This window comes from Homarus americanus, unplaced genomic scaffold (genome assembly GCF_018991925.1).
Source record: "Homarus americanus isolate GMGI-L3 unplaced genomic scaffold, GMGI_Hamer_2.0 scaffold59495, whole genome shotgun sequence".
NCBI classification, from domain to species: Eukaryota; Metazoa; Arthropoda; class Malacostraca; order Decapoda; family Nephropidae; genus Homarus; species Homarus americanus.
Genome location: NW_024732415.1, coordinates 145,040 through 163,722, shown reverse-complemented (window position 1 = coordinate 163,722; position 18,683 = coordinate 145,040). Strand labels below are relative to the sequence as shown.

General features: G+C 38.7%; 1 protein-coding gene across 5 annotated transcripts; it reads left to right on the top strand.

Moving 5' to 3' along the window:
- Positions 1–2,701: 2,701 nt before the first annotated feature.
- On the top strand, positions 2,702–14,445 carry LOC121868516 (meckelin-like). Of its 5 annotated transcripts, none has more exons than XM_042369182.1 (4): positions 2,702–2,786; positions 4,048–4,151; positions 5,877–6,025; positions 7,524–14,445. In XM_042369182.1, exon 4 carries the CDS (start codon positions 7,676–7,678, stop codon positions 10,619–10,621), a length of 2,946 nt encoding a protein of 981 aa, XP_042225116.1. In that variant the 5' UTR covers positions 2,702–2,786; positions 4,048–4,151; positions 5,877–6,025; positions 7,524–7,675; the 3' UTR covers positions 10,622–14,445. The 5 variants fall into 5 exon arrangements, with proteins under 5 accessions (XP_042225116.1, XP_042225119.1, XP_042225118.1 ...); XM_042369185.1 differs by having other exon boundaries at positions 4,048–4,195; XM_042369183.1 differs by having other exon boundaries at positions 2,731–2,796.
- Positions 14,446–18,683: the final 4,238 nt, after the last annotated feature.

The following is an 18,683-nucleotide window of genomic DNA, read 5'->3' as shown; positions in this document are numbered from 1 at the left end:
CGGACCTGACATGGTGCATCCTAGAGTGCTAAGAGAGTTGTGCAACGAGCTTGCAGAGCCCCTGAAGATCCTGTTTTGTAAATAACTGGACGAACAAATGGTCCCCAGTGAATGGAAAGTGGCTTATGTGAGTCCTGTCTTCAAGAAGGGCGATCGTCACTCCACGAACAACTATAGACCGGTGAGCCTGACCAGCATAATATGTAAAGTACTTGAGAGTATTATCAGAGATGCCGCAATGGAACATCTAATACGAAACAACCTTGTACAAGATTGCCAACACGGTTTTATGCCGGGGCGCTCCTGCTTAACACAATTGTTCAAGGTATTGGATATTTGGACCCATATTCTGGAACGGGGTGGTATTTACCTAGATTTTGCCAAGGCTTTCGACAGTGTACCCCACGAAAGGCTTAAAATCAAACTGGAAGGGTACGGAATTCGGGGAAATGTCCTAGCGTGGATAGAAGACTTTCTACATGACCCGCAAGCAGTGTGTGGTGATTAATGGTACGAAATCATCTGTACCTATCACAAGTGGGGTACCACAGGGCAGTGTATTGGGCCCGCTGTTGTTTGTTTGTTTCATAAATGACATGCCTGACGTTGTACACTCCTCCATACAAATGTTTGCCGATGACGCCAAGTTATTTCGGGAAATTAAGAACCAAGCGGACTGTGAAGAGCTGCAGAAAGATCTCTGTGGGCTCCAGGAATGGTCGAAGAAATGGCTGCTAAGATTCAATGTCACGAAGTGTAAGAGGATGCACCTGGGGCGTACCAACGGTAAGGAGGCGTATCATATGTCCCAACGGGATGAAGAAACTGCGCTAGTTGAGACTGTGTGTGAGAAGGACCTAGGTGTGTATGTTGACAATGAGCTGAAGTTCTCGGGCCATTGTGAGAAGAAGGTAAATCAGGCAAATAAATTATTGGGTCTTATAAGAAGGTCGTTCAGATATCTAGACGGACCGTCTTCAGGAGTGAAGTGCTTCCCCATCTGGAGTACTGTCACCCCATCTGGTCCCCGAGATATGCTAGGGACTGTCAGTTGGTTGAAAATGTTCAAAGGAGGGCCACCAGACTGGTGCCTGCACTTCGACACCTCAGCTACCCTGAGAGATTGGAGCGCCTGAACTTGCCTAGCTTATACTACAGACGGGCAAGGGGGGACCCAGTTGAGGTGTATAAGCATCTCAGGGGGCACTACTCAGTTGAGTGTCCTTACTTGGAGCTGGCGGACGCTCGCCCCACAAGGGGTCACAGCTCAAGATTGAAGAAGCCGCAAGTCCAGAAAACCGTGAGGGCAAACTTTTTCGGAGTGAGGGTTGTAAACTCTTGGAACAATTTACCAGAGAGTGTTGTGACGGCACCGAGTGTGAGCTCTTTCAAGAGAAGACTTGACCAACACTGGAGCGGGTTCAGGTACATTCAGGAGCCGGTGCATGCCCAGTATTTGCCAACAGTGCGTGACAGAGACGTGACCGATCGCCCGGGTGGCTAGCGAGCCGATCAGTGGCAAAGAGGATAAAAGTAAATGTATAAGTTTGACGTTGACAGGAATGTAAGAGTATTCGACGGTATCCGACTGTACTTTGTGAATTATTACAGTATATCAAATAAAATATTTCACCATAAATAAACTTTTTATAATGAGGTTGATTGTATTTACATGTAATTGAACTTTTTAACTGTATATTTCACGTTAAAAAGAGCCTTTAAGTGTAATTAATTAATGTACAGCTGTCGAAGCACTGGTCGAACACAGTGAACAGAGTTGCCAACTTAGCGACTTTGTAGCTAGATCTAGAGCTTTTTGGTTTTTTCTAGCGACATTTTAGAGCGATTTGCGACTTGTCTCAAATCTATAGATATCCACAGAAATCTAGCGACTTTCTGGATACTTTTGGACTGTCCATGAATACTCAGTTTTCCTAATTTCGAGCCATAATATATAGCAACGGGGTTACAGGGACAATAAATAATAAGAAAAGTTTAATACATTTGAAGGGGTCGTGGTACAGAAGGAGGGACACGTCTATTTCCTGATCACTTCATGTCAGCCCGTCCATGGCTGATGTTGCCGTGTCGTCATTTATTTGTCTGTTACCTTCGCCTTAGTAGCACCTGGGTAACTTACCTTTTTGTCAGATATGCAATATGAATTTCATTAATACGCTAAATTTTAAAGAATATTAGCAAAACATCTTATAGAATTAATTCTATCAAGCCTGCGTGGTTCCAAACTTGTCATCCGCGTCCACCATGGGTGACCCATAGACTCCATACAGTTGCCCCGACACTGTTCACCCGCTTTGACAAAAACCATCAAGGAAAGTTTCCGCTTGTTTGCATGCTGTTTATTAATTTGAACCCTTCATAGTCCCATTGGAAAATGGGTAAGCCACAGTATTCCCAGAGATTTAGGAAGGAATGGCTCAGAGATGACAGATACAAAATTTGGCTTCTGGAGGTGCCAGGAGATAATAAAAAAGGATTTTGTAAATTTTGCAAGTGTACTTTGTCTGTTAAGTTGTGCGACATTGAAAAACACAAAAACACTAAAAAACACAAGAAAGCAGAAGAGCCGTTTAGTGCAGAGAGACAGACAATTTTACCATTCAAGAAACTTGGGAATAATAGCTAGCGACTTTCCATGGAAGATTTAGCGACATTTAGCTACTTTTAGGTACCAGCCTAGCGACATTTGAAAACCCGAGTTGGCAACCCTGACAGTGAAGCTTAAGCTGTAAACACTGGAGGAAGCTGAGGGATGTTAACGTCAGGTATGTTGAGGTATTATCCTATTGATATGTGTATTAGGTTGATGTTTTCTCTTTAATTTAACATACTTAAAGCCAAGCTACAAATTATTCAAAACAAAATGGAGAAGATAAACAAGATAAAGTATTATTTTTGATATGAACGTCAGAGATCATATCGGTCATTGGTATTACAGTAATATTTGCTGCTACTTAATGTGTTGTCCTCATTAAATGTTTAGGTAATACTAGAGCAGAGGGCTAAGACCAGAAGGAGTTGTATGATTATGTTAAATTTTTCCACCTATTCTTTGGATGATGGGAATAATTATACTGTACTAACTATTCTAATCATAAGTATTTTTTTCTATCTACTATCATAATTCACATGTAGTGGACAGGGTATATATATGTTGAGGAAAATTATGGGTTAAACAATGCAAAAATCTGATCAAATGACAAAAATGATGTCTCTGCATGCTTGGTACTGCACTATACTAGAAAGAGTTGTTTGATTTCTTTCAGATTTTCCACAAATGTTATTGTCATTATAGTAAGTATTTTAAAAGAGGCGACATTTACTAGAACCCAATAGAACCTGACCTAACCAACCAAAGAAACTTACCTAGACTACCTAACTTCAAAGCCAGGTAATATTAAACAGAAATTACTTAACCAATCAGAGCTCACTCACGGGAAACTGGCTAAGTAGGAACTTAGCCAGTCACGGAAAAACATCCACTAAATAAAGAGAAAGTACTTATTTTGATAACTGGGACCAATGAAAGTAACTTTGCTGAAGCGTCATGGTGTAATTTTATGTTTTTTTGTGGACGTGAGATTATGCTCGGACCCAGCGGGTCAGTTGTAAACTACATATGTACTGAGCAGTCGACAATGCGCTAACTCAACAGATTTTTCAGAGGAGTATTTACTATAAATAAATAAATTCTTCACGCATAAAGCAGGTGTAAGACATCATTATTGTGTCATATGATCAGTTTTTCACCGTGTTTTACCCCCACAATTTCCCTCGTCCTTCATGCCCTGCTCACTACAGGTGATTTATGATCGTAGATAGATAAAAAAAAATAAGAGTATTTAAAAAAAAAATTTTTGCCTCATTTATAATTATTACTGTAATGATAAGAACATCTATGAAATTAAACAAAGCCTTCCGGTGGTAGTGATGTTCTTAGAAATTAGCAAAAAATTATTTACCGTAAATATTCCACCAAAAGATCTGCCGTGCCCTCTCGTGTTATCCGCTCTTTGTTTGTTTCAGTGCAACAACCGAGCCGCTTAGTCGGAGCGTACTCACACATCCACATTGCACCATGCCGCTTCAAGACAGCTGCTTTCATTGGTACCAGAAATCGATAAATTGATGTGAGTTGTTTTTGCTTAAAATGTCGGGACGGATAGGAAGCCAGGTAAGGTTAGGTCAGTTTCTATTAGGTTCTGTGCATTGTCATATAATTTTTATAACCCCTATCATCCAAAGAACATCTGTGAGGATATTTGACTATGAAATATAAATACTTTTTTAATAAGTGAAATTTATGGATAATGCACGAGCAGTATTTTGTGTTGAGGTAGCTCTTATGCTTACTTACATCTTCGTGTACTGAGAGGACAGTAAGGTCTACCAGCCGTGGTTTTCATATTGGGGTATCTTGGAATTGGGTGTTTTCATTTTTTATTTTTTTTATTTAATCTTGAAACTCGGTATTACTAGCAGCTATTTAAGGCAAAGTTTGGTTTTATTAGTTATGTTAGGTAGTTTACTTATCAATGATCCCTCATGGCAACTCCTGAAAAGTGTTAATGTTCATGAAATACAAGATATTGCTACATTCTATTATATAATACTATATGGTTCTCAAATTAACCAAACTATCCTACCTAACCAACTTAGCCTATACAGTACTGTACTCTGTTCACTCAAACCTTGCAACTGAGGCCTAGGGTCAGTTTGTAGCAAGGTAGCTGATTGGTTGACAGGCGAAGAATCACTTCAGTTCTTCAGTACAAGTATTTTATCAACCATATTTATTTACTGATATTTTAAGGGATAAATCATTTTCTGTGTTGATATCTGATAATTTCTGCATTTGGGGAAGCAAATATTTGCCTGTAAAGGGAACATGAACATGATGTACAAGTTCAACTGTGTAAACTCCCCATTGTCGTGTGACATCACCAATTGGGTGAAGATGTTGCTGAAATTTTGTATATATTTTTTGGGGGGGTTCTCTTTATGATAATTATGATGGCAGTGCAGTTCACATGCTAGATCTGTATGCTTCCCTAATTGTTGAAATTATCAGAGATTAACACAGGAAGGTTATTATCCTAGAAAATACCTGTACCACAATTTAAATACAATATACTAAAGAACTGTAGAGACTCTCTGCATGTCCGTTCCCCAGGCAATCAGCTACCTTACAGTGAACTACTTTTACCTAATCTAAAATACAGTAATATCTCCCTTAGCCGGAATCCCTCAAACCCGTAACTCTCCGGTAGCCGGAATTTAAATTTTCTCGGAAAATCGTTTCCAAAGCCGGAATTTTCCTGAAAATTCCGACTTTGGGAACAATTTTCCAAGGGGCAGATTTTCCGGAAAATTCCAAAGAAAATTCCCGATACCTGGAAAATTCCTGAAAATTCCGGGTATGGGGGATTTTTTTCCGGGTTTGAGAGATAATAATCAGATGCATTTTCTGGAAATTCTGAGACTATTTTTCTGTTACCTGGAAAATTCCGGGGATGAGGGATATTTTTCTGGGTTCGAGAGATGATGAAACGGGCAATTTCTGGAACTTCCGTGGACATTTTTCCGTTACCCGGAAAATTTCGGGGATGAGAGATTTTTTCCGGCTTTGAGAGAGTCGTTTCGTTACTCGGAAATCTCTCATTCCCGGAAGTGCTCTGCACCAATTGTTCCGGCTAACGGGGATATCACTACTACCTTTACCTAACCTAAAATACTACCTTTACTTAACCTAAAATGCTGCCTTTACTTAACCTAAAATGCTACATTCACCTAACCTACAATACTGCCTTGAAAAAACCAAACCAAAACAAATCTTCAAGAACAATTTTTTTTAGAACTGCTGCTGCTATTCTACACGTGATCACCGAGAAGACATTATGGCGTTGATTGGCAGCACCGCCCGCTTCTGTTAATTGAAGCTGAACGAAATCATAGAATTTATAACATGTGGCGTTCCTCATGCAATTTTCATCAATTTCTAGAGGTAAGAAGGCCTTTTATGTTCTATGGTGAAATGTCCTACAGTAACTAGTTAAATTTCTTAGAGACAATGATAAAACATTTTGAAATATCTGTGTTATCCTTGATGAAATATTGCATAGTATTGTCCTTTGTGTTAATATGTAAGTTTTAAGTAGCTATAGTTAAATTATGTCGGTTACTGTGATTTTGTATTAATATAGTAAAACTCCCTCGTGGGGCTGAGTTGGATTAGTTTCTTACCAACAGCCAGGGGTGATTTCTTGATGAGCTTATAAGAGGCAGGTGAACTGTACTGTATTGTGTGCAACACTTCACAGGCACTGTACAGTACAGTAAATTGTTCCGATAACCTTAACAATACTGTATGTACAATACTGTATGCTTTATACATAACAATAACACGTCACAGACACTGTAAATTATTGTTCTGATAAATTTAAGACTACATTTCATACTTAGGTAACACTGAACATTATATGTACTGTAACACTTCACAGACACTTAATCACTGCCAGAAGACATGATGTCATAGAAGGCGGAGGAGGTTTTAAGCTCCTCACATATTATACTTACAGAGACATCAGCATATATATACAATCAAGCACTTTCAGTGTCTGTTCAGTAGGCAAGATTTTTAGCTGTCTGCCTTTCTTCTTGGTAGAGGCCATCTTAGAAGATGTTGCAGAGGCAGACAATTAGTAAATCCATGAGAAGAGTGAAATAATGGCTCTGTAGGTTACCTCAAACGAGTGGAGGTTTACCCGTGATGAGAGGCACACATAAACTGATGCTCAGGTCTGCCAAGTTTGGGCCGGCTTGTCGAGTTCTTGCTCATGATTTAGCTCCTGCCGACTATTTAAATATAACAGTTATCCCGTTTTGTTTTAACTTATTGAATGCTGATATATGGAGTTTTTATTGAAATCCTCAAATTGGAAATATAACTTTTTCTTTCAAATTTCTGCTACCTAAGTGTTGAGTGGAATACCTGTACCCACTTCAGGGCTTGTTTAGTGCCATAATAACTATCCTTTGAAGTGATATATATATATATATATAGTTTATACCTGTGGTGTAATAATCAGCATACTCGCTTCACAAGTGAGTGGACCCGGGTTCGATCCCTGGGGAGGGTGAAACTACCTCTATGGGCAAGTTTCTTTGTGCCATTTACCTCTGTCTGTGCAGCAGTAATTGGGAACCTGGATGTTAATCGATTTGCAGATCATGTTCTGGGGTAATTGTTAGCCAGTGCAGTTGGTGAATTGTCTGTTCTTGAATTATTCCTTGACACTGGGTCATACAGCTCTTTAACATAGGGTGCGGTTTTTATGTTGGTGACAGCATCTACATCTTATACAAATTATGCCTAGGTGGCCTTAGGGCCGGCCAATCTCTAACACTTTGGGCATCCATTATTATAGTATTATTATTATTATCATTATTTTAATAATAATAATAATATGTAGTATGTTGTGTACAGTATTAATTATTTTCAGATAAACACAGAAGATGGGCATTAAAAGATGGACTACAGTAATCAGTATGAAGTCAACATACACACCACAAGATATAAGTAGCTACTGGCACAAGGTGGTGAGAACCAGTGTAGTGTCATGAACTGAAAGAATAACAGAAGAAGGTTGTAAACATGTTACTTTTATTTAAGGTGTCATGTTGTACATTGCTCTTATTAGCTATACATCATTCCAGTGCTCGTAATCGTGAATTTACTACATTTTCAGAGGCTGAGTCGTGCACTGATAATGAATATTTTGATGAAGTGAGTCTTCAGTGTATGAGTTGCCCATTAAATCAGACTGCTGTGGAAGATCCCTACACCTGTACTTGCCAGCCTGGTTTTAGGTCAATTATTAATGGATATAATCTTAAATGTGAGGCTTGTCCTCCCTCATATGTCACCTCTAGAGACAAAAGAAGTTGTGTTCCCTGTCATGAATCCTCCTCCTATAATGACACTACCCAGGAATGTGACCCTTGCTCCAAGACTTCTGTTATGGTTGATAAAACTCTGAATGGAACATTTTTAGGTAGCATGTCTTGTGTAGAATGTACCAATGATACTGTTCCAGGAGAAAAGGATTGCATTCCATGTCATTCATCTTTCTATACTGCCAGTGGTGACTCTTGCACATGTCCCAAAACTCATGTTGAACTTGGTGGCATCTGCACACCACTGTCAGAGCTTTCTAAAATCCCAGATAAGAAGAGTTGTTATGTTGTGAAATTTGATAATGGGGAAGAAGTGCAGTCTTCTTTTTTGGAAGCTAACTATAGAATGGCAGCTCATTCATGTACATTCAATCAAAATAAATCAGCTTGTCAGCTTCTGAGCAATATTTGTGTTCTTTTGCATTTTAACTTTAATGATGAATTCAATGCTTGTGAGTATTATAGAGAAGAATTTGGGGATAATTTTGTTAATTTACCAGATCATGTCCCTTGGTTGTATTATCCTGAAGGAGAAGCAAACATCTATCTCTCTAAAGCCAGATTGAAAACACACTACAGTTTTAAAAAAGACAATCCTAATTTCAAACTTAACTTTACTGTAGCAAAGTATTCAGCTGAGGGTCATCTGCTGGCATATGGAAGGTTGGAAGATGTATTAACCCTTTGTCCTTTTATTGATTTCCAACTGAGTGATGTTGTTCAGTTTGGAAAAACATTTTCTCAGAGCTGTTCCATAAATGTTCAAGACTTATGGAATAAGTATACCACAGAGTTTTATGATGTGTTTTTACAGTATTATGATGATGAAGAGCATATGATTTATGCCATTCCAGTTCTTAATGAAAATTATAAAGAAAGTGGATCTTCAGTGAATCAACAAAGTCAGAAAAAATGGCAACTTACAAGGAGGTTTTTCCTGTTTGACAACCTCAGTGGGAAGGAATCTCTCTCACTAAACACTAAGGATAAGGAGAATAGAGCCAGAGTTGTGAGATACGCTCGGAACATTCAAATAATAGTCCGGCTGCGTGAGGGAGAAGGAGATGGTTTGATTTACCCTCCAGTGATAAAAATAAATTATGGTGAAGTTACTGATGAATATTACAACACAAATAACAAGGTGGAGACTGCCATAAAGGTATTGTATACTATGAATTTCTCCCAAATCCGTGAAGATTTATCCATTGCCATCGGTGTGATGAGTGCCTTCGCTGCCCTATGGTCGCTGGTAGCAGTTTGGAGTTGGTCTCGACGATGTGGAAAACTTGGCTTGGATTTGCTCACCATTTATCACTTTATTGTAATTGCTTGTGGAAATCTTGCCAACATGTTCTTCCTGGTTGTTTTCTTTGCTTGTTTCTATTGGACGATCTTCTTCAAAAGGCAGGATGTCGTGCATTCCTTTCTCTTAACTCAAAATCAGGAATTACTTATTAAACAATATCTTACAGCTGCTTGTTTCTTAAAATTTATTCAAGTCATTCAAATAGTTTATGTTCAGATTACTCTTGATATGTTCATTATTGACTGGGAGAAACCGAGGGCAAGAAATTCTATTCCTCATCCACAGTTGTCTACAAATCTTAAGGATGACGGGAAGGCAAAAACAGAGCAGCCAATTAGCATATGGAGAACCTATTTTATAGCCAATGAATGGAATGAACTACAAACCTACAGAAGAATAGATGTGGGCTGCCAGTTATTCTTTACTCTTTTCTTCTTGAAAGTAATTGGATTTGAAAATCTTTCCACCGCTGATCCCAATAGTAAGTTTATTCTTAACAATGAAAGCCATAATTCTCCTCAGAGTTATGTGTGCAGGTTTGCCCTCAGTATATCAGTGTATGGTGTTATTGCTGCTGTACAGTGGATCTTTAAGATTGCCTTCTATGAACGTTATGTTGAAAACAAACTCCAACAGTTTATTGATCTTTGTTCCATTGCTAACATAAGTATTTTTATTCTAGAGCATAAAATGTATGGCTATTACATTCATGGCCGCTCTGCTCATGGTTATGCTGATGTTGATATGCAGTCCATATATGAACAAATGAAACAAGAAGAAGAAGACTTGTGTGGGAATAGAGGTCTTGAGCCTTCTAGTGAATGCCAGATATTTGAAGTGGCTATTACTTATAAGTTTAGAGAGCAGTATGATACCATTTTGCAGCCTGTGCATGGGTTTGCAGGTATAAGAAGGCCAGTAGGTCGAGGCAGAATGGCTTCTGAAGAGATGGAACAAAGCTTTCAAGCATATGAAATCATGAAAAGATTCTTCGACATGTTTCTCCAGCATGCTCTTAAAGATTTGGATTATATTGTTAAAGAAAAGCTTTTTTTGGAGAGTGTTTTAGATCTTGAGTTTCAAGAGGCAGACGACAGATGTCTCTTCTTTAGGAATAACAACCATGCCTTTGATCGAGTTCTCTTTTATGGGCACGAGATAACTTTTGTGTTGTTTGAGATGCTACTTTTCACATTTGTTGATTTAACTTCATATGATTTTGTACTGGCAGCCATTGTAACTTTCATTTTTTCGTACCTAGTTAAAAAAATTCGCTACACAGGTGGAAGAAAGAATGTGGTTCACAAAACTCTTGTTGATCAGAGATTTTTGATGTAATATTAAAGATCTATAATTGATCTCAACAGTAACTTATAAGGTCTGAAAGAAGGTCTTGCATTCAAGACTAGCTTTCTAAGTTTAATTTCATACAAATATAATATAAAGCTGCCCATAATTTTGCAGATGAATTATTTTTTATAACTTGTTACTAGGGGTAAATAGTCCCTTGTAGTAAAGCTCAGCTATGTAGCTCATAAGTGCACTTAAGAAAATGTACTTTTTCATCTGGCTCTTCACTTAGTCACAGTCGTCATTTGTTATACGTATATGATTTTATTGATACTGTATGATGTGATGTGAGAGATTCAGTGGGTAGAGCCAGCATCATTGTCACTTTTATGCCCATTTTCCACACTTGTATGGGTTGACAGTAATTACCTGATGACATGGTGTTCTGATTACCACCAGGCAAATTTTACACAAGTTTTACAGTTGGATGCTCTTTCTATCACCAACTGTCCTATACAGAGTGGGAATTGGGCATTATATGTAAGACTAACAAGTGCCCTCATAGCTGTTCCTTTCATGTCATACCTGGCTTCTGTGCAGTCCACAGTGTCAGCTCATAAATGAGGGGTTGATCTTAAAATCCGTATTTGTGATTAAAGATGATCCACATTGTGGTGTGGACACCACTTTTAATGTCTTATTTGGTCAATGCCAGATAATTTTATTCAGCTGAGAGGGGACCCCATGCACAAGTGGCTAAATTCCTTTATGTCTTACTGTATTAATCATAAATGTCAACATCCATATCTTTGAAGAGCTGTCTTCCATCTGCAAGTCAATGGATTGGTGTACATACTGTAGATGGAAGATGTCTGTGTTTTACCATTACCAGTGTTCCCATGATAATATGGCTCTGTTGTGCTGTACTGTAGTATCTTCTCAGCTGGCTCATAAAGAGATTTCAGAGTCAGTTCCTCACTTGGTAAATTATAGAACATTATTCTGATATGGCTTCAACCCCTTTACAGTTTTCTTCATAGACAAATTATGTTTATTTGACATTCACATTGACAAACTAGTGAAGGTGTATGTTGTGTTGGTGTCAGTGGAAGAGATGGATTTATTTTGTTACCCTGAATTATTTTTATACAGTATTTGGTAGTCATTTGTGAATACAGTAAAACCTCGTTAAGGCGGACCCCGCTAAGGCGGATATCGCTTAAGCCGAACAAATTTGTTTTCCTAAAAATAATGTAAAAAGTAAATAAGAAATTAGGACAAAATTTGTCCTCCGATGACATGTCTGCAAAATTTCTAGGGACCAAGGCATCAGTGCGTGGGACACAGGTGCCCGAGAGTTATCATTGTTGTTTTGGGGAATATTATTTCATTCACTCTAGTAATGATACAATGCTTCTTATTATATTATCATAGGTAAATGCTTGGCTTTTATCATTTGTTTATCACTGTGCCCATCACTGTTTTGAAATTAGACTACAAGATATGTATTTCTCTCATACGTACTGTACACCTGGCAACGGGAGCGAGTGACTGACCACTAGATAAAGCGTCGTCTGCAGTTATATCCCTCCCTGCCATATTTCATTGGATTTACTGTTGTTATTAGTATTTACTGATATAATAGTACTTAATAGTGATTAATCATGGCATTGTAGCCAGTTTAAACTCGTCACTGTAACCACCAGGCTACTGGGCCAAGCTGTGGTGTTTTAGTTGGTTTTCAACTCTTAATTTTGAGTAGATAAACCTAACTTAATTCATTTATTTTTACTCAGTTACATGCACACACCATCCTACATACATATTGTGAAAAAAGTAAAAGAAATAATTGTCCTAAGGGCAAAAACATAAAGGGAATACTGTATACATTTCTTTGCCCATGAGTTAACTGGCTGAGTGAGGAAGGGGAAGACGGTCACAGAGTGTAGAGGTGGGGGGGGGGGGCGTTGCTAGGGAATTGGCGTCCTAGCTAATGTTTGTTACTATGGTGAAACGGGGGAGTATATGTAGATGGCGACTGTGTTGGACTTTAATTTGGCTTTTATTTACTGATTTGGCGATAGAGTAGTTTTTGTTGGTATTATTTTTATTTATTCCTCACATTTCCTGATAGTGTATTCAGTACTGTATATTATTTTAAGAAAACTATGGCCACAGGAGGAAAATACACACAAAAGTTTTTTCCTAAATACTCCCTACCGTAAAATACAGTGTTTTTTATTTAATTATTTATTGTTTTTATACATTTAGTACATTCACCATAGGCTGAAGTTGCATTCATATTTTTTGCATTATTATTGAAATATTAAACAATAACCATAGCCCCTAAGAAAGTGTTTGGCTTCCATAAGGGTGATGAGAAGGTTATGCCAAAGACCTTATCAGTGAGCTAAAGTAAGTGTACAGTACTTTATGTACATTACTTTTTTTAATTAATTTTTATTAAAAAACATGTACAGTAAGTCCTCATTTAACGTTGTCCCCGACAACATTGTTTTGTTATAACGTTTCATTTCTTTAGATACCCATGATTCAAACGTCCCGCTGATTCGGTATAATGTCGTCACGGACTACTTTGTACGATGCATCACCTTCTCTCACCCAGTCATAGCGGGAGGAGGAGCCACCCTCCGGGTCTCAGTGACTCACCACCCTCCTCCTCTCCACTGCCCACCACACACTCGCTCCACCTCCGCCCATCAGTGAATACAATACAAAATGATTTACCTGTAGTTTATTTATCTTTTTGGATGTATAATATATACTATTTTCAATAAAAATTCCATTAAATTTATGAATATGTAATGTATTTTATGGGGCAAAGGGAGGCTGGGGAACGTAACTCCCGTATTTTATTTATTTCTTTTAGGGAAAATTGATTCCGTTAACGTCACGGTTTTCAGGAACGAAACCACGTTAAGTGAGGACTTACTGTATTTCTTTCATAAAACTTGGATGCATTGGTATTGTACTCGTTTTTTTTTTAAATGGTGGTCTTTTTGGAAAAATTTGCTCTAAGGTGGACAACCTCTTATCCCAGACACCCCTCCCCCTCCAGTTCGTCCTCCTCAGTGAGGTTTTACTGAACAGTATAACGATATGTGGAAATACAGGATAATCTTTTTATTTTGGGTGTAAAACATAGTCATAGATGTATATTGTTATTGGTACAGGTTCAGGAGCCTTATAACCAACATCAAGTAGGTGTTCAAATATTTTCAGTTATTTTGCCATAAAATAATTATCTTAGGTCTATTATAAAGGATAATAGAAACATGAAGATGCAAAGTTCAAATAATTATATTATTGTAAGGTAAATTACTGTATAGATAAGGATAATTTTTATTTATGGTGAATGAACGACAGGTACAGGCAGTCCCCGACCGTCCCACATACGAACACCCACACTTAAGATTGGGATCCCAATATATTCATCGCAAAAATTTGTAATTAAAATCTCATTTTTTCCCATAATTTTCATTATTCTATGTCGTTTATCATCACTTTATTTACAGTATTTACTTTATTTGTTATGTATGGGATATTATTGTTGTTTTGTATGGACAGGATTGTACTTTAACGTAACTTATGGAATTAACACTATTCTGACTTACCAGCAAATCGAATTACTATCAGGGTCCTGGAACGTATCCCTGTCGTAAGTCGGGGACTGCCTGTATTTAATAAAAAAAGAAGTACACTATGTAGTATTTATTTTCTTTAGAAAATTAAGGTAAATTAGGAGGTTATTTGTTGAAGGCCGATGAGTAGTGGGTGTTGTGACACTATGGTTGCTTTTGTCATACAGGCTGTACCTGTATCTGTGAAATGTAAATAAAAACCTTTAAATATTCTGTACTTTCTTTGTCTTTATTAATACTACTAATCTTTAGTAATAATGTAGAAAAAGTGTGCAGACTAATCATTAAACCCTTGTGTATGGTGTCGCCTCTGAGCTGAATAAAATCATCTGGCATAAGCCAAATAAAATATTAGAAGTGGCTTCCTCTTATTGAAGGGGTTAGTGGAGATAGTCTATTAAAGTATGTATAAAGGGAGGACTTTGGGCTGAGGTATTGGCTGTTATGTTAAGGTTCTATGATGATGGACCAGAAGGTACAGTAAAGTGGATACTATCATGTCCAAGGAAAGCTATAGTGTTTGTGTCAGTTTGTACACCTCATTATTCTCTAACACACTTTACTTTACCTGTACAGCATGTGTTTAGCACTGCCAAGATACTTTCTTAATCACATCATTATTTCGGTTGTTTCTCTCTGATTAAAGTTTTGTGTCGCTGCATGGAATCACAATTATGACAACTGCACAGAAGGCATAATGTGTCGAATGGTTTATTGAATCCAAATCCATTACCCAAACTCAGTGGAACTTCCGTACAACATAAGGAAGGATCCTCCATCAAAAACAGTATCCGAGACTACACAATAAAGGATATGGTCATCCAATCATTCCTAATGAAGTGGTCAAGTGGATCTTTTGCATGGTAATGGATTTGGATTCAATAAACCATTCAATGCATTGTGCCTTCTGTGCAGTTGTCATAAGTGGGATTCCATGCGCTGACACTACCTGAAACAAGCAAAAATTACAATAGTAAAATTAGTTGTCAATCAATCAGTTAGTAATCAAACAAACTGATTGCTAGCCAATATATGAAGTTGCAAAGGACATCCTCGGCTTTACCAGATGACAACACTGGGACTGGTTTGATGAGAACTTCTTGTTACCAGGAATAAAGCTCAAGATACTTTTCAAACCCACAATCTCACAATCTGCTGCCCTTAGAGTCAACTGGTGTCCACTCAGAGCCAAAGCACAGAGGACTTTGAGAGACATGGAAAATGAGTGATGGCAGGCCAGAGGTCAAGAAATCCTGAGCTTTGCCAAAGAAAACGATCATCAGGGCTTCTGCAATGCTACCAAAGCCATTCATAGTTCTTTCAAGTGCCACATCACTCCACTGAGATTACTTGATGGTGAACCTCTTCAGGACAAATGGCAAATCCTGGAGCGATGGGCAGAACACTTCGATAGACTTCTCAACCAAAGGAACCCTTCTAAGCCCAACATATTGGATACCATCCCAGAGTTGTCCCCAGTGGTAGAACTTGATACAGCACTTGAGTTCTCTGAGATGCTTCGAGCTATCCAGGGCCTCGAAAACAACAAAAGTGCCGGGCCAGACAGCCTGCTTTCAGAAATCTTTAAGATGGAGGGCTACCTTCTCCTCCAGCATCTCCAACAATTCATTCTTGCCACCTGGTCTATGGCAATCTACAAGAAATATGTGACTGTTCCATCTGTGGCAAATGCTGAGGTATATCTCTTGTCTGTAGCAGGTAAAGTAATGTACTTGCCAAAGTTATGCTTTGCAGATTAGCCCAACACATTGCTGAGTGACCTCTGCCTTCCAGATGGCATTCCATTCCAATTCTAGATAGTATCCTGATGGCGTGGTGTTCAATTACCTATCTATTAGGTAACTTAATTGTATTGGAAGATCGTGTAACGAGTATAAGTCACTTCAAAGTGACTTAGACGGGAATAGAAGAAGCAAGCAGCCTGTGTTTACCTGCTCCTATCCCAAGTCCAGAGTTACCCTGTAATACAAGTGGTAACTGGAATGAGATTCCGAGTCTGAGAGAGGGACTGTATGTGAAGACAAGATGATGCCTCGGTTCGGGACCTCTGAGGTCTACTGGGAGGGAGACCAGGTGTTGTGGGAGGAGTACTATGAGCAGATGGACCAGTTTTTCATGATGAACAAGAACTCAGACGCTGAAGAGAAGAAATCATTATTCCTGTCGTCGGTTGGTGCTCTTACCGTGTACCACATCTCTTGTGCAGCCCAAGTAAGTCTAAAGATAATACCTTAGATACTCTGTTAGTATTATTAGCAGGGCCCTTAAAGGACGAAGGGGAAGTGCCATAACTCCATGAACGACGATGATGGCGTGAAGATCCAATTCCGTTTAGACGGCGACCTGTTCAACCTCCACCGCATGCAGGTAATAACAAAAACACCGACTTCTCACCCCCTGCAGCTCCAATATGCTGACTACATCAAACTCGTGGCTCATTCTCCAGAAACTTGCCAACACAGTCTCTCGGTTGTCTCCACAGTATATCAGGCTGCAATTCAACATAAAAACAAAAACAACAACAGATATTGCTCAACACAGGTGCAGACCCACCACCTGCATTCGTAGTTAATGTAGAGCTTGTCAAACAAGTAAAACATTTTACCTAACTCGGTAGCATTCTTACTACCAAGCACAACATCGACGAGGAGATCCAGGCCTGGATCCATCTTGCAGCTGCCTCATTTGGTCGTCTGTGCTCCAGAATATTTAACAATAACAGCCTCAAAGTCACAACCAAACTTTCTGTTTACCAAGCTGTCTGTATGTCTGCCATCTTATTTGGTTTGGAGGCGTGGATTATGTACCAAATGCATGTCAGAACTCTCGAGACCTTCCATATCCGTTGTTTGCAGCGCATTCTTGGTCTGACCTGGCAGGACAAAGTTCCTCATACTGATATCCTCTTGTGCGCCAACACTACCATCATAGAGGCATTTCTGGTGAAGCGACAGATGCAATGGACGAGTCACGTCATCCACATGCCAGATTACTGACCCCACCTGTCAGAACCTCTGTGGGGCAGCTGCCCGAGGCACACTTCAACCCTGGTGGACAATGCAAAAGGTACAAAGACCAGCTCAGACTGACACTCAAAAAATGTAACATCCATCCAAAGGATCTCGAGACCATTAGATCCGACCGAAGTCTATGGCATTCCACTTGTACCCAAGGTGTCAAACATCTTGAGAACGAGCGCAATAGGGCCAGATGTGCATGTAGGGAGAGGAGACACAATCGCGCTCCCAGAGATCTCCCATACAACCCGGAGTTGTCCTGCCCATTGTGTGATCGAGTCTGTGGGTTAAGGATCGGACTCCACAGCTACATCCAGTGACACCGCCGACAACATGCCTAGTTGACCACTCACCACTGATTTTATAACGAAGCAGAGTCGTCATCGACTATGACAGACAACCATAAGTGAGCATGCATAATGAAACTCCCATTCTATGCAAACATATCCCTATCTGCTCCTGCAGTGTGTGTGACTGAATATTTATCAATACCCTGTACTGTGACTAATAAATTATCATAGAAAACGGGAAATTTGTATCATAAAAAATGGGAAATATCTACTTTCCGGGAAAGTTGGTTATCTACTTTCCCGAAAAGTAGATAGATTTTCTACTTTTCGGGAAAGTAGATTATCGACTTTTCGTGGGAGTAGATTTTCGAATTTTGGGGGAAATATTACCTAATTTTGCGAAGTAGATTATCATAGAAAACGGGAAATTTGTATCATAAAAAATGGGAAATATCTACTTTCCGGGAAAGTTGGTTATCTACTTTTCCGAAAAGTAGATAGATTTTCTACTTTTCGGGAAAGTAGAATATCGACTTTTCGGGGAAGTAGATTTTCGAATTTGGGGGGAAATAATACCTAATTTTGCGAAGTAGATTATCATAGAAAACGGGAAATTTGTATCATAAAAAATGGGAAATATCTACTTTCCGGGAAAGTTGGTTATCTACTTTTCCGAAAAGTAGATAGATTTTCTACTTTTCGGGAAAGTAGATTATCGACTTTTCGTGGGAGTAGATTTTCGAATTTTGGGGGAAATATTACCTAATTTTGCGAAGTAGATTATCATAGAAAACGGGAAATTTGTATCATAAAAAATGGGAAATATCTACTTTCCGGGAAAGTTGGTTATCTACTTTCCCGAAAAGTAGATAGATTTTCTACTTTTCGGGAAAGTAGATTATCGACTTTTCGGGGAGTAGATTTTCGAATTTTGGGGGAAATATTACCTAATTTTGCGAAGTAGATTATCATAGAAAACGGGAAATTTGTATCATAAAAAATGGGAAATATCTACTTTCCGGGAAAGTTGGTTATCTACTTTCCCGAAAGTAGATAGATTTTCTACTTTTCGGGAAAGTAGATTATCGACTTTTCGGGGAAGTAGATTTTCGAATTTTGG

What these genes read in the sequence shown, in the direction of transcription:
- LOC121868516 (XM_042369182.1), top strand. Translation starts at nt 7,676, where the DNA reads ATGTTACTTTTATTTAAGGTGTCATGTTGTACATTGCTCTTATTAGCT.